At 38.1% G+C, this 17,396-nt stretch overlaps 1 protein-coding gene across 4 annotated transcripts in view; it reads right to left on the bottom strand.

Annotated features, from left to right (window-relative positions):
- TENM1 (teneurin transmembrane protein 1) overlaps window positions 1-17,396 on the bottom strand; it is a 784,948-nt gene that overhangs the window by 151,272 nt on the left and 616,280 nt on the right. For 3 of the 4 annotated variants that reach the window (XM_031945147.1, XM_031945148.1, XM_031945149.1), the window contains 3 exons: window positions 16,349-16,534; window positions 15,332-15,355; window positions 13,308-13,454 (listed from right to left, as the gene is read on the bottom strand). In XM_031945147.1, the coding sequence (XP_031801007.1) occupies window positions 13,308-13,454; window positions 15,332-15,355; window positions 16,349-16,534 (357 nt within the window). The remainder of the gene's footprint in view (window positions 1-13,307; window positions 13,455-15,331; window positions 15,356-16,348; window positions 16,535-17,396) is intronic. The other variant, XM_031945150.1, reaches the window with a different exon arrangement.

A 17,396-nucleotide genomic window follows, 5' to 3' on the forward strand; every position in this document is an offset into this window, starting at 1 on the left:
CTGGGAAGGAAACATGGCATTCCTGTGAAATGGTTTTCTAAGCAAATTAATAGTCTTCAATAAAATTGTAGGAGGATTGTTCCAACTGCTTTCAAACATTTGGAAAACATGTAGATTAATTATAAATCACCCACAACTGTTCACTAAAATAATTCCCTAAGGAATAAGGAAAAATAATTCCTTTAAGAGGCAACATAGTTAACTTAGTTCTAGTTTTCTTACGTACTTGATTATTTAATTTATTTATTTCTTATTTAATTGATTATGTACTTTATTATTTAATAAAACTGTCTTTCAACTCTATGTCATAACAGAATACTCCCTTGCCTGGTGCTCTTTCCTTCATCCCATGCCATAGTAAATCTGAATTAGGGAGATCTGGCTGCTTTAATTGGAGGGGCACAGATCAGGTGAACCCAGAATTTCCACAACTTAATCTACTAACTTTACAAGACTCCTGATGTTTTCTAGGCTCAAATCGATCGATTTTTCTTTTTTTCTATTATAGGTTATATATTCTAACAATCTTGTTGCTAAAAATACTTCTCAATTTGCCTGGAAATTAACAAGCAACTGATACATTCAAAAGGTTTAGTGAATTAATAATTTCTTCTTCTTCTTCTTAATGAATTAATAAATAAATTAATGGGCTCTTCATTGATAGCACACCTTTATTATCCACTTTAACCTAAATTAGATTTCAAACATTATCTCATTAATTTTCTTCACTCTATGATATACTAATAGCAAGTAGTACTAGCTTCATTTGACATACAGATAGTGTGAAGACAGGGACCAAGTATTTTGTACAAGGGTGGAGGGTGAGAAACCTAGTTATGGAATTGAGATAAAAAATTCATTTTACTGTTTTAGAGCTATTTTTTAAAGTGATGATACATTGTAAAATAGGGTGGCTGCAAATGAGACACATGCTTAATGGAGAGATGAAAGACAGAGAAAAGGAATTAAGAGTGACTCTTCAATGAGATTCGAGAAGTAAACATTACAATTCTTGGCTTTCAGTACAGTAAGTTCCTTGCCACTCACTGCTATTTCTAGTTCCCTCAACTTACTACATCCTAAAGTATTCTGTGGAATAAACACAACATGAACTGCGATGCTCATAATTCACTCATGTGACTCATTTCTACAGTTTGACCTTAAGGAAACATGAGTGTATTATAGGTTTGCAAATGGCCATTTGCCCTTAGTGAGTAATGATTTATGTCAGGCTAATTGTGAAAGATGATTCCTCTAACTTAATTCTCTCTGTGTTTATCTTTTTGTTATAACCTTTGAAAAACCCAGTTGTAGGCCATATTCTCTCATATCTGTATGACCTTGGGAAAGTGCATTTTCCACTCTGGGATTCAATTTTTTTCCTCAGTAATATGAAGACTTTGGACTAGCCGACCTTTACAGCCCTTTCCAACTTTGACATTCTAAGATTCCATTATTTTTACAAATGAATATGAATACCAATTACTCAAGGACTCTATGGAGTTTGGCAAACTAAAAGATGTTTAATAAAGGAAAGAAGGAAATATAAAAGTGGAAGAAAAAAGACCATAGCTTACTTTGAGAATACTATTCTCTATTGCTTCTGTGTAATTCGTGATGTCTGTATTTTGGTAGAGCTGTGATGTCATCAATGTGGAGGTGCTCTCCAACAGGATCACACCCCAAGCACAGCTCTTCATTTTGTGTGACTTTCTTCTCCCATAAATCTTTTATGTGGGTGTACCTCGCATGCTGGCTGCCTTTCTTTAAATGTCTCCATGTTGAATGGCTACAAATGGAGCCAGTGGATTGTCAATAAGGTATTGTCTCTTTCACCACTTAATTGGCCCATCTATTTTTCTCTGATGACTATATATGTGTGTGTGTGTGTGTGTGTGTGTGTGTGTGTGTGTGTGTGTGTTTTTCTCCTGTGCAATCCTTCCTTAGTAATGGGTTACAGTGTTCATGTCCACCACACATCTCTCCAACACTCTTTGTGTGATCCTTCACTTAAATTCTTTAGTTAGGATGGTTTCCCATGATTCCTAGGTACACACCAGCACCAAAAAAGTATTAAAAAGATGGGAATCTATTAAATGAGAAACTTGAGGTCATTAAAGGCACTGCCCAAAGTCTCAGAGGCAATCCAAACTGCTCTTGTCCTCTTTAATTCTGGGCTCCACACAGTATCTATCCAAGAAATAACAATGAGGGATGTCCAAACAACTATATAATATAGTCTGAGTGAGCATTCTTTATCCACTAGGTTTTTCTTCAGTGAGTAGGCAGGTTAAACTCCTGATTATGGATCTTAACTAGGAAGTTTTGTAATGTTTCTGGACTTGATACCATCAGCAAAATGATGTTTACAACTGATTAGACCACTCTGTAGAGCAATTTGGAACTATGCCCAGAGGGCTATAAAACCATGCATACACTTTGATGGAGAAATGCCACTATTAGAAATACCTACATGTATAAAAATATTTGTAGCTGTTTTTGGGGACAAAGGATTGGAAATTGAGGGCATACCCATTACGGGGGGAATGGCTGAAAAAAAATTGTTGTATGTAATTATGATGGAATGCTATCATGCTGTAAGAAATGATGAGCCGGACGCTCTCAGAAAAACCTGGAAAGACTTTCATCAGCTGATGCAAAGTGAAAGCATATTGTAAGATGGGTCATCTGTGAATGTGAATGTGCTTATTCTCAGCAGTACAATGATCTAAGACAACTCTGAAAGACTTAAGATGAAAATGCTATCCATACCCACAGAAACAGGGGGTCTGAATATAGATTGAAGCATACTTTATTTTTAAAACTTTCTTTTCTTTTTTCTTTTTCCTTTTTTATTATTATAGCTTTTTATTTACAAGATATATGCAGAATTAATTGCAAATCCTTTTGTTCCAACTTTTTCCCTCCTTCCTCCCACCCCTTCCTCCAGATGGTAGGTTGACCAATACATGTTAAATATAAAACTTTATTTTCTTGACGGTTTTTTGTCTGTATTTTATTTGTCTGTTTTTATTTTGTAACATGACTATTATGGAAATTTTTGCATGACTACAAATATGCAACCTATACTGAATTGTTTGCACTCTCAATGGGGGGGGGGGCAAGAGTAGGAAGGGAGAAAGTGAAAGAATCTGGAACTCAAAGTTTAAAACAAATGTTTAAAAACTGTTTTTTACATGTAGCTGGCAAAAATAAAACACTAAATAAATAAAATTTTTAAATATTTCATTCACAAATAGGGCCTTGGGAAGATGTAACAATGTATTTGGAATTTCTTTTCCACTGGGATCCTCTGCTAGACATTCTCCATGATACCGCTGGTGAGCAAAGCTGATTTATGCTCAGCTTGATACTAACAACGAGGGTCATCAAAGTTGGTGGCAATGTTCCTAAATACCTGAGGGTTTTCTTTCTTGCCCTATCAATTAAACCAAATTGAAATGAGATAGAATACATACTCATCCCTAGACAAGTTCAACTAACTTCATTTGTGAAGATCCTACTTTGAGATTAGATGCCCCAGGAAACAAAGTATTATAGTATTAAATCCGTTAGATGGAACTGTCTTCTTAAGACCTGCCTCTTTTATCTGAAAAGAGAGAGAGTCTCTGGCACTTGGGTTAATGGAGTTAGTTGCTGTTTGTCCTTAGTTCCGGAGGAGTATTATGACATTGCAAAGGTGTTGTCATGATTTGCAAGCTAACTGGATTTAAGTGAGACAGGGCTGTGCAAAATCACAAATCTCACTCTGTCCTCTGGCCCCATTTGGGTCCAGTGGCAACAATATAGATCAGAATGAATAGAGTTGGCCCCAGATATCGTTGGAGACCTAGGTTTCAGTTAAAAGAAGTCTAATATTTGATGCTGAAGGACAAGTAGCACAGACCAGATAAGAAGATAAGATCTGCAGAACAATTTGATTACAGACTAAATATCTAATTTATGAGAATACTGATCCATTACAAAACATTTCCTGAGCTTTCTAGTGCCTGTGACCACTCCATGTACATTTAAAGAAAAATCAGAAAAACAAAAATTACTTGTGGAATAGTACACTAAGAACTTCTTAGAAAACTTGGAAGCAGTTCAGCAGAAACTAGAATCAGATAAACAGCTTACACGATACCAGAGGGAGCTAACAAGAAAATTTTCTGTTTTGTTAAGGGAGAATTCTTAACCAAATAAAGGAAAATGGCAATCACGAAAGACAGAAAGAATACTTTTGATGACATGAAATTAACAAGTTTTTGTAAAACCAATGCAACCAGGACAAGAAAAGAAGTTGTTGACTGGGAAAAAAAGTTGTGGCACCAAATAGCTCTGATAAGGGTCTGATACCCAAGAAACTAAAATAGTTAAGATCAAGAGCTATTCCCCAAGAGAGAAATGGCCCAAAGAGAATTCAAAATACCATCAATCATATGAACAATAACTTTGAATTATTAATAATAACAGATGTGCTGCCGATACAAAAACAAATTCTGAGGTTTTATTTCACGCCTAACTGGCAAATATGATAAAAAGATAGAAATGGCACTGAAAGGGCTGCCAGAAGACAGTTACACTAATATATTGGTGGTATAGCTGGTACAATGGTTAAACCATTCTGTAAAGCAATTTGGCATTGTGCTAAGTGAACAGGATAGTCATACCTTCTTGACTTGGAGATAACAATGCCAGGTAAATATCTTCAAGAAAATCAAAGACAGAATGCAAAGTCCTACGTGAACCAAAATATTTATAGCAACATTTTGTTTTTGTGGGAGCAAAGAACTAGAAACAAAGTTCATTGATTGGGGAATAGCCAAACAAATTGTGGGACATAAATGTATCATTTTAAAAAACAACAATGAATACGAAGAATTCAGGAAAATATGGGAAGAAATAAGAACCGATGAAGGAAGTAAGCAGAACTAGAAGAAGAATATATGAAATGGCTACCATCTTTTTGTTTTCTTTACAAAGGATGACTCTGGGTAGTAGAAGGAGAGACTCAGAAATGAAAGTAATGTAAAAATTGGAGAAAGGGACTGGCTCTATGATTTAATAGTTTGGGGAACTCCTAGATGAGAAACTCCCTCAGAAATAAAAAGATATCAATAAAAATCTGAATTATAAAACCCATAAAATATCTGATTAATGAAGATTTGATTTTATATTAAGACAACTCTAAGATACCACTACACACCTGTCAGATTGGCTAAGATGACAGGAAAAAATAATGATGATTGTTGGAGGGGATGCGGGAAAACTGGGACATTGATGCATTGTTGGTGGAGTTGTGAACGAATCCAACCATTCTGGAGAGTAGTTTGGAACTATGCTCAAAAAGTTATCAAATTGTGCATACCCTTTGATCCAGCAGTGTTACTACTGGGAAAGGGACCTGTATGTGCACGAATGTTTGTGGCAGCCCTTTTTGTAGTGGCTAGAAACTGGAAACCGAATGGATGCCCATCAGTTGGAGAATGGCTGAATAAATTGTGGTATATGAATATTATGGAATATTATTATTCTGTAAGAAATGACCAACAGGAGGATTTCAGAAAGGCCTGGAGAGACTTACACGAACTGATGCTGAATGAAATGAGGAGGACCAGGAGATCATTATATACTTCAACAACAATACTATATGATGACCAGTTCTGATGGACCTGCCCATCCTCAGCAATGAGATCAACCAAATCATTTCCAATGGAGCAGGAATGAACTGAACCAGCTACGCCCAGAGAAAGAACTCTGGGAGATGACTAAAAGCCATTACATTGAATTCCCAATCCCTATATTTATGCCCACCTGCATTTTTGATTTCCTTCACAAGCCAATTGTACAATATTTCAGAGTCTGATTCTTTTTGTACAGCAAAATAACGGTTTGGTCATGTATACTTATTGTGTATCTAATTTATATTTTAATGTATTTAACATCTACTGGTCATCCTGCCATCTGGGGGAGGGGGTGGGGGGGGTAAGAGGTGAAAAATTGGAACAAGAGGTTTGGCAATTGTTAATGCTGTAAAGTTACCCATGCATATAACCTGTAAATAAAAGGCTATTAAATAAAAAAAAAAAGATCTGATTTTATACAGTTTTGCAGAAGCATAGTGTCTTTTGAACAAATAATTTTTTTTGTTTTAAATAAGATTTTATTGGTCTTGATTTTTACATTGATATAGTCCATGTCCCCTCCCTTCCAGGATCCTCCTCTCCTTCTATTCTCAGAGAACCACCTTAGAGATAAAAAAATAGTATATTTTTAAGTTAAGTGGCTCAGTGGATAGAGTGCTAGGTAGGTGGGTACCTACCTAGAGCACCTACCTCCAAGGATTGTCTTAAGGACCAAATGAAGTAATGTTTGTAAAGTGTCATGTAGGATGCCTGGCACATAATAGGTACTTAATATATGCTTGTTTACTTCCTTCCTTCTGCACAAGATTAATGAGCAGTGGAATGCCCTGATCACATGTATGGATGCAAAAACAATACATTTTCTCAGATTACTCACATGACTGGTCTTAGGATGGTAATTTTAACAACCAAGGGAAGATCAAATAGTACAATATCTTCACGTGACCAAGAAGTAATTGAGAAGGCCTAGGAAGGTATACTCTGAGCAAGGCAGGGAAGCCAAAACTGCAAGAAGAGGCAGGGGCAGTCATACTAATGAGTTGGCAAGGTGATTAACATACATAAATCTCTATGGTTCTTTGAGAACTAGCTATAATATGGAACAATCAGGTAGCAGCTACTTGAAGCCACTGCATTTAAATTATTATTTTTTGATTGGGAAAATGAAAAAACAAATGAGGTCTATTTTTTTCATAAAGAGGTTGAATCAGCACTTCTCAACTTAAAGAAAGAAAAATAACCTAATCCACCATGGGAATAATTTGCTGTACTCAGTTAAGCTACTTCTGCCATTTGGATACTTGAGAAAATAGCTTGACAATCTGAACCCTAAAATGAAGCCTAATGAAGAGCCACCACATCTTCCTGGCGGTACCCTCTAATCTAATCTATTTCCTTATCTCAGGGATAAACTGTGCTGAATTTTCTTTTTCCTTTGGATAGTATGCATACAAGCCACACTTGAAGACATCCGTGGGAAGAGACAGCATACTTTGTGCTTCTGCACAGGGAAGCCCTGGGATGTTATTTCTATATCATTTTAATTGACGGAAGAACTTCCAAGAGAGAACTACCACTTCTCCAAAAAGTTGAAAGTAAAATGATTCCTCATTGAAAAGGATGCTAGACAATTCAGTATTACAATACAACAATACAGTGTTACTGCTTGTTTTAGACACTATGTTATGAGAAAACTGGTGAAACATGGAAGGCTTATAAGAACTGATGCAGAGTGGAGAAAGCAGAACTTGGAGAATAAACACTGAGTTTTCATGTGTCTTCAAAATTCTGGTGTAGAAACCTTTTCTACTAAAGCCAAATTTTCTATAGAAACTAACCCTAGAAAGGTGCCTCAGGTTCTGAGAAGTTAACGGACTTGTTCACAAGTGTCGGTGAATGAAACTGAAATCCAGTATTCCTAAACTTCAAAAGTTGCTCTCTGTCCAACACACAATGCAACTTCTTGAATAGTAAGTATAAGAATGAAAACAAAACTATAAGGCAGGTGAACTCAGATCAAGGACAAAGACTACTATTATTTCCCCAGGCAAGAAATACCTTCCTTCTCTCATGGAGATGCTGAATATTACATATTACAGATGGAATCACCATATTTATTGCCTTTTCTTACTTGGTTTTGTCATCTGGGAGGGTGGCTATACTTTGATTGTGTGGGGTGTGTATATCAAAACCCATAGCTACTAATAAGAAGCTTGAATCATCAATATAATGATATTACAGTCATGATAAGACAAAACTATGACTTCTATTAACCAAAACTTAACTAATCAGAACATTTATTGGGATTTTCTACTCTCTACTAAACTTATCAGAGAAAGGTGTTCATGGCAACACAAACTGCAATTTATAATTAGACACTAACTTAAAAACAACAAAAAAAGCAACTAACTTAAAAACAATTTAACCATAGAAAGGGCTTACCCTTTCCCTAGATGGGAGAATATCTATTGCATCCTCCAAACTCCACTTACAATATTGGGCTGTGAACAGTGATACCTTGAGTGGTCATCTTAAAAGCCAGCAAGATACTTTATCACCAAAGAAAGATTTCCTCGTGATCATTCTGGTGGACTTACAAATTAGAGGGATTTACAAATCTGATGATCTTAGACATGATGGGACAAACATCAGAGACCCTATGGTAATGGGCAGAAAGGAGTGAAGGGGGAGTCTCTCCATCTTGCGGACAACTTTAAGGATGTTACAATAGGATCTTAGTAACCCAGGCCTAGAACTGCATGGGGCCTGAGACATTATCTAGATCAGTTTGTTTACTTTACAGAGGCTAAGTGACTTGCTCAAAGTCTCATGGGAAGTCAATGGCCAAAGCTGGGATTCATCCCCAGGATTCTAGGGCTAGCATTATACCATGATGCCAATTTAGATGGCAGGTGATAAAAGCCTGGTTTAAACTGTGGGGAGAAGGTATTATAGAGAAGAAATATTTGGAAAATTATCTATTCTTGGTCACTCATTGGGTATAGGAGATAAAAAAGGAGGAGTCAAAGATCTTTCAGTTGCCAAATCTAAAGGTCAATTTTTAGGCTTCATTCTTCTTGACTTCCTGCAGTCTCTGACATCGTCAATCAATTTTCCTTTGATGCTCTTCTCTCTAGGTTTTCATGATACTCTTCTCTCTTCAATCTCTTTATTATGCTCATGCCTACAAAACACGTGTGTCTCGCAGGGCTCTGGCCTGGGCCCTCTTCTCTTCTCTCTCTATGCTTCTTCACTTAATGATCTCATCAGCTCCCATGGATTTAATGACCATCTCGATGTTGATTATTCTCCAATCCATTTATCTAGTCCTACCCTCTCTCTCGAACTCTACTTTCCGACCATCTACTAGAAATTGGAAACTGAACGTCCTGTAGACATCTTAAATTCAATCTAAACTCATTTCAAAACAGAACTTACTTTCTCCTTAAAATCTCCCCTCTTCGAAAACTTCCCAGATATTTTTGAGGGGGATTGCCAACCACTCAGTTACTCAGGCTCCCAAACTTGGTGTCATCTGTGGTTCTTCACTAACTTATATTCAATTATTCAATTTATTATTCAATTATATTCAATTATTTGTCCAGTCCTGCCATTTTCCCCTTCCTTTCATCTCTTGTAGGTACTCGCTTCCCTCATTTGATAATGTCACCATCCTGTTGCATATTATTATACAGGGCATATTATAATGCCCTGCAAGTTGGTCTTCCTCCCTACTTGAAACCATCCTTCACTCAGCTATCAAAGTGATCTTCCTAAAGCACGTGTCTGATTATGCCATTCTTTCTGCACAACTCCCCCCACCAATTCAATAAAATCAAATTGCTCCTTCTTGTCTCCAGGATCAAATATAAAATCCTCCATTCAACTTTTACAGACATTTATAATATGGATCCCTCTGATCACTCCAGTCTTCTCAAACCACACACCCCCTCCTTTTCCTTCTCTGCCCACATATTCTGTGATCGAGTGACAAGTTCTTCCTTACACAAGACATTCTTAAATCTTGATTCTGGGCATTTTCCCTGGTCATTCCTCATGCTTAGAATTTTCTCCCTCACCATTTCTGCCTTCAAGGCCCGACTAAAATCCCACCTTCTGCAAGAGGATTTTCCCAGCTCCCCTTGATGCTAGTGCCTTCCCTTTTAGAAGATTCATTGCATCTATAGCACATAACTGTTTGCATATTTTCTCCTCTCTTAGACTGTAAGCTTTTTAAGGGCAGGGACCATATTTTGCCTTTCTCCGTATCCCTAGCACTTAGCACATTGCTTGGCATATAGTAGGAGCTTAATAAATTCCCATTATAAATCCAGGTGACTTAATCATCTGGGTATATATCTGCTACATGAGAAGACTGGATATCACTGCTGGCTTGCAAGGCCATGATGAATTTCAGGAGAGAGGCAATCACTGTAGATGAAGATTAAGGGAGATTTCACTGCCCAGTTTAGCAATTTGATGATCATTCTGCTTTTTCAAAACCTCATGCCCCTATGATCCTCACAATATTCCTGGGTGGTAAGTAAGAGCATTATTACTCTCTCAGGTTTATAGTTGAAATAATTGAGTTATTATTATATTTATATTATATATAATATATTACTATATGATATATTATTATGTTATATTGCTAACTTAAGTGTCACTTTCTAAGTGTTAGTCTTATTCAGAATTCTGTTTGCTTCTTCAGTTGGATTGTGAGATTCCTTGAACGCATCTGGATATGCCATTTTGCTTCTTTTTCATCATCTGGCAAACTGGGGATAATTTTGCTTGTACTTTCCAGAGTTTTGTGAGACTCAAATTCCCGTACCTGGGGCACTGATGATGAACCTTCAGGCTCTGCCTTTTCCTGTAATGACTAGCACAAATGGCAACCTACTTTTGATGGACTTCTCTAAGACTGCCCATGTGACAATGAAAATAGCACCGGGATCCTTCCCTTCTCACGCACAGACCTATTTGGAGCAGGAGGGTCACAATAAGTGGGTAGAGGCAAATCTAGTCCTTATTGACAGGAAAGACTGCCTAACACAAAGCACTGATTTAAAGCAGAACAGGCTTCCTCAGGAGGTCACAGATCTGGAGCTGGAAGGACTTCAAGGGTCATCTAGTCCGAGGCTCTCATTTTACAAATGAGGAAATAAGGCCTAGGGAAGGGAAATGGTTTATTCAAGGTGACAGAGGAAAAGGCCCCCAGTTTTGGGAGGTGCTCAGAAGCTTTCTCATTCTATTACTCCTTCACTAGAGCTGTTCAAGTACAATATAGTTGATCATTTGCTTTGCATATTAGATTGGGGATTCATTTCAGGGTGGCTGTGGGGCTCTCTTCCAACTTCCAGATTCTGTGTTTCTGTGACTTTTTGGGCCCATTCTCCAAAAAACAGCTCTCAAGTTTTGATACAGGAAAGAATCGAGTGGAAAAAACACAATGCTCACCCATGCTAATTAAATAATTGTTCTGACTATACAATCAAGTGAATCGGACAAGAGATTTGGGGTCAGAAAGCTCTGAGATCCAATCCTTCCTCGAATGCGCTGTAATCCATTTTCAGAGAATGTTTTACTCTCTTAAATTCACTGCCGAATCCACATTACTTAGATATATTAGGTTGAATAACCTTTTAAAGTTACATGGCAAAAAAAGGAAATTCTTCCAGCTTGTTTGATGCTAAATCTCCCATTATTCCCTTATCTTACTGCGTATTTCTAGCCCGGGTTTAATGACAGTGAAGATAATCTCCAAGGCAGATGCAGAAGGTGAGAGAAGCCAAACTGAACAATGTATTTCATTTTAATGTTATTATTTGGAGGAATTCAAACGGCCAAGTTCTTTGTGAATGTCATGCTCCCTGGAGCATGAAATATAAGGAGAAATTGCCAGGTATTTGTCCTTTACCACTCTCTCACATGAAGAGCCTTGGGGGCTGATGTAAGGCTTAGTGGCCACCATGGTAAATGATCCTACTCAGCTTCTGTTCCGCTAGACCTGGGATGGCCAAAGTAAGGCCTGAGATCATGTGCTGCTTGTCAGAGATTCACCTGCCGCCACCTGAGCCAGCATGAAGAAAGAACAATTCATGAACTGCATATGTACTGTAATTAAGATCGGATTCTCTTAAAGATCTAAAGTACAGAGACTTAGAGACACGGGAAAATGTTCTAGGCAACTGGCAGCAGAGCAAAATGCTTTCATGATAAAGACAACAGAATTGGGGCAGTTGGATGGCACAATAGATAGATCACTGGCCCTAGACTCAGGAGGATCTGAGTTCAAATACAGACTCAGGCATCTAACACTTCTTAGCTGTATGACTCAATTGCTTAAAAAAAAGACAATAGAATTGAGATTGTCATTTCATGTAACTCTCTGGGATAGAGGCTAGTGGAGTGAACTCAAAATCAAGTAGACTTGGGTTCTAATTGTAACTCAAACACATTATATGTGTACCTCTAGGCAAATCACTTTCCACATGTGGAAAGTAAAAGGCTTAGATGAGACACCTTCAAGGCCATTTCAATAGTGAGATCAGGGATTCTTCATCTTCATCAATCAGGGACCCCTTTGGCAGTCCAGTGAAGTCCATGGAGCTCTTCTCAGAACAATGTTTTGTTGTCAGCATTATAAATGGAAGATGATGCTGAATTTCAGTTATAAGAGACTGAAAGTAAAGATGCAATTTTTCCCCATTCAAATTCATGGATATCCTCAAATCTATCCTTGAACCCTTTGGGAGGCCCTAGAAAGCAGATGAAGAACCTCTTTTGTAGGCTTATGATCTTAGGAATATTTGTATAAAACAAAACATGCTACTGTCATGCCATTTTTGGCAAAGAAAAAACAAAAGAACCACAAGTGTGTCAAATATAGTCGATCACCATAAACAAAAAACTTCGATCAGATGGACCCAGATATTCATGAATTATGATATAATAACAGGAGGATGCAGGACAGTAGTGTGCCAGTAAAGGTTTAAGAAGTAGCTCTCCAAAAATGCATGACACACTTTTAATATTAATCAACATTATTAACATTTTCTCTTTCCCTTTCTTACGTCTTGGCGACAAAACAATAAATCAGGCTCTGCCTTGTAGCATTTGTCTGAAGCGTAAATACTAACACTGAAAATTTAACAATCAGTTCCCAGAAGTCAGTTTGAACTGCCTTGACCACACTCCTGAATACAGGGTTCTGGAGGACTTGCAGTTTAGATCCCAGACTCTTAGAAGCCATCTAGTCCAACCTGTATCTGAGCAATCTGGGCTCACTAGTACTGAGTGCTCAAGATGGAGCTTCTTATTTGTTTGTGATTTAATTTTAGCTCTACTGCTTTGACAATTTCTTCTCCAAAAAAGCAAAACTATCTAGAAAAATAAAACAGAACAGATTCTGCATACAGATGAAGACATGGATGAATAACACAAACACTTGGCACTTCTATTCAGTACCAAGTGAATCAGCCATTACAATTCTGGAGGAAAAAAAACCCAAAACCCTACCGTTTTGACTCTTTGTCAATGATACTGCGTCCTTCCATTGGTCGGACTGGATACTCTGATTCTATTATGCTACTGTTTCAACTAGAAGAGTATTTCCCCTTATAAACCTTAAAAGAGTGAGACAGAAAAATCAAATACCTCCGTCATTGTCCAAGCTGTCTCCACAAACCATTTCCATGACAATGTTGCATCCTGAACCACTCCAGCCCACCTGACATACACAGTGCCAACCATTCTGATCCAGGGTACATCTCCCATTTCCAAAACACAGCCCTGGGCAACCATCTGGAAAAAGAGCAGAGGGAAACAATAACCAAGATGTCTGAATGGGACTGGCCAACAATGATCTATCTGCCTACGGGGATATGGCTTATCATGTGGGCTCCATTAAGATGAAGTATTGAATAAAAGGAAGAGCATCTTGCTCACTTGCAAAACCTTCCCAGGGAACTTGTTATTCCTTACTCTGCAGTACTTTCCCTTGGAGATCCAATTAAGCATTATTAATGCTACCCCAATTCCCAATATATGATTCAAATTGGATGAAAACTGTGGCAGGGGCAAAAATACACTTTTTAGTTTCTTTTTGAAAATTCATCTCCTCATTTCAATCAAAATTGGATCAATGATGTGAAGACTGGTTCTGGTTAATATGTTGGAAAAAGACAATCACTTCTTTTAATAGTTATATTCCTCCTGTGACTTTGCTACCTCTGGCTTTCCTCTTTCTTTGTGTTGCTTCTACCCTTTGGTGTACCATCTAGACCATATGCTCACACATCTCCTCATGTACATATTGCCTTGGAGTTGTGTGACTCTTGTTTCATGGCCCTTTGCCTCATCTCTCCAAGACTTTCAGTTCCTTGCAGGGAGATGTGTGTCTTCTACCTCTCAGACACGCTACTTAGCATTTAGCACATAATGTTATTTATGCACAGAACTGATGCTTCAGAAGTCATTATATGCAGCAAAATATCTAATTTCAATACTAACAGCTGACTGGGATAACCAGAGTCAAATATGAACATCTTTGTCAGTGCTCCTTTCCAATGTTATCCATGAAACTCTCCAAGAACCATCTTTTTGCTAGCACCGGTTCTCCAGAAACACTCTCCTCTTTGTTCCGGCAGTAATGCCTTTCCATAGGTGGACTCTCTCTCTCTCTTTGGCTACTGAGATTGTCAGCTAGGAAGTTGCCCCTATCCTGGGAGCATAAATGTGCTTTCCAGGAAAGAAGGGGAACATGAGAGGAGGGAGGAAATCTTACTGCTGGTGGAGTCTTCTTCTTGTAACATGGGAGTGAGTCTGAATTCTTTTTGGAGACAGTCCAATCACTACTGCCTTCCTGTACATTTTAGCCTTCAACAACTTAACATTCATCTGTCCAGAGAAGAGAATGTAAGAGCATAAAAGAAGAAAGAAATCCTTAGATATTGTGGTCAGTAGAAGTAACATAGGAACCACCTTCAAACATCCTTTCAAGCAACGTCTCGGGGACAAAGAAAGCTAAATCTTCCATAAAGAAAGAGAAAAAAATAAAAATGGAGTTGGTTGCTAGGTAAAGATAGTAAGCCGTATGTGCCGTACTCCCAAAAGGTAACATAGATTGAAAATAGATATGTTTTAGACATGTTGAGATATTTTCATGGATGAGAAATTCCTAACAGATTTTTAAAGGGACACTGGATATTTTAGGCGTCATCCTTAATATTCTAATGCTGATGTCAGGGAGACTGCTCTATGACCTACTATACCATAAAATGTTTCTTTAGTCCTCTTAAGGGACAGAATGCTGGACACAAGGAAATTGGGGAATGCTCCAGTTGGGCAGCAGAATAAATAAGTTTGTGCCGGTCACATTCATATTAAGAAAGGTACCTAAGATCTACCCACATTTGGAATCTGTCCCTTGCTGTTCACATCTGAGCCTCTTTCACTCAAGCAAAGAAGAATGACAAGTCCCTTACTTTGCCTGTCAGCCCACTATTTGCTATAGCAAATGAATGTCTTTTTTTAATCTTGAAAAATTCAAATTCTTTTTTTTTTTTGTGAGTGTGTGTCTCCCTCAGTCTATCACAGCTTGAGCCCAGGAACATCACAGGTTACTGCAAGTAAAAGGTACATGCATGTTTTCTGTTATAATGCTGGCGAGAAAATCTTACCTCGGACAGCATCTAAGTAGTGAGCTAAAGCAGGAAAAAAACAAAAAGGAAGAATGGTTGAATAAATTTCTGAGAGAACAGTGGTTGGTGTGTGTGTGTGTGTGTGTGTGTGTGTGTGTGTGTGTGTGTTTGTTCTAACGGTTTACCATCTGTTGCCTTATAGGAGAATTGTAAACTGTGAAGTGCTGAAATGCTGATTTGTCACCCGTGGGTGCTGACGTTGGGCTGTGTGTGAGGTGGGGGAGGGAAGAGATAAATGACATTTAGGAAAGAAACCCAATTAGCCTCCTTCAAAATGTCATATTTCATTAAAAAATGTCATCTTAGTTACATCTTCTGGGGAAAAAAGACCAGCTTTGGGCTTCTTTTTGATGACAGTTTTAGGAGGCAATATTTGTGAAAACAACTTCGGTTATCGTTGGAATTTAAATCTCACCTCTCTTCTCCATTTTAATCAATCTGAAATGTTTTCCGCAATCATCACAGACAAGACTTATTTTTACTAGAGTAGAAACTCAGTTTAAGGTATTACACATAGAAATTGTGTGTGTGTGTGTGTGTGTGTGTGTGTGTGTTGAGGGACTTAGGACAAACCATTCTCCCTACCTGGAAAACAATTTAAACAAGTTTCCCACTGATGGAGCATCTAGACTAGATTTCATTTATCTTAAAGTAACACATCAATACATATGCTTATCCATTAAAACAGCCCTAGCCAATGAAATGCTCTTAGTTTTTCAAAAGGGAAGGACATTTTACTTTCCTAATAAAAGACACAATCCTATGGATTGAAGAAGAACTCCAAACACTTTTAATATAGGGACTATGGAGAGTGGGGAAACACTGAGATAAGAAATATTCTTCTCAAGTGTCAAGGAGATTATGTGAAATGGGAGCATAATTCACAGGACTCTTTTCCCTCTGCTAGGCAACACCCATGACTTTAAAACTTTCCACGGGACAGCCATTTAATTAGCAAGGTTCGTTTATCATGTCCTAAAATATCATGGCACTTACCAATAGTACAGTGGTCTCCTTCCCATCCTGGGCTGCACTCACACTTCCCATCTCTGCAGTGGCCGTGCTCAGCACAGTGAGAAGGGCAGGTGCGCTCTTCACAGGTGGGTCCTACCCAGCCTTCTTCACACTGGCAAATTCCCCTGGAACAGACTCCATGGCTACCACAATCCATGGTGCAGAGCTCTGTAAGGAAATTCAAGAGAACATATATATTCATCCTGATCTATTTGATTCAGAACCAACTTGACTCTCACTCAGGCAACAAGTTTTGAGCAAATGAGGGCCCTGCCTAAGGCAATAGTATGGGAAGCATCAGTCCTTCTTCTTGCCAAAGTGACTGACATCATCTCTGTGCCTACACATGCACAAGCCATCTTAGCTCCCATATTCATGGTGTCCTGTTTTCAGGACCTGCCTTTCTCTCGGTCCTGACAAGGGAGTGAAGGAAATGGACTGCTTTTGGGAAGACTAAATCTGTTGTAAGATGGCCCTCGCGGCTGCTCCTGCTCCTGCTCCCTCCTGCTACCTGAGTTTGTCCTAGGTGTGCTAATTCTTGGTTATAGCACTGTTACCATTCCTGTCTAAAAGGAACTATCCTTTCCCCAAGGCTCCATGGATATGCACAAACATGGAAAATGCAAATCACCTTGCAAAGAACCATAGTAGTCAGGTGAACTTGCCAAAGTGCTCCTGGGTGTTAGAAGTTACACCTCTAAAAGTCAAATAAAATCTGAAATCCAAACTGAGTTGGGAAAGTTGAGAAAATGATAACACTCAATGTTTAGCAATGAAGCTGATTCCAAACAAATATCAAGTGAGTTTCATTAAAAATTCATTAAGAATGCCAAGCAGGGTGCAGGGAGTTTATGATGTTACAATAAATCATTGAAGAAACAGGAAACACACCCGATGCTTCATTCAGGAAGGCAAGTTCTACAATGGAAAAGATGTTAACTTTTTAATAAAATCCACCGTATACAAAAGGTGAAATCGTCAAAGATGGCAATCAGTCTGTTTCACTAATCTTATTAACACTATTTGCATT

The sequence above is a fragment of the Sarcophilus harrisii genome, chromosome X (genome assembly GCF_902635505.1).
Source record: "Sarcophilus harrisii chromosome X, mSarHar1.11, whole genome shotgun sequence".
NCBI lineage: Eukaryota > Metazoa > Chordata > Mammalia > Dasyuromorphia > Dasyuridae > Sarcophilus > Sarcophilus harrisii.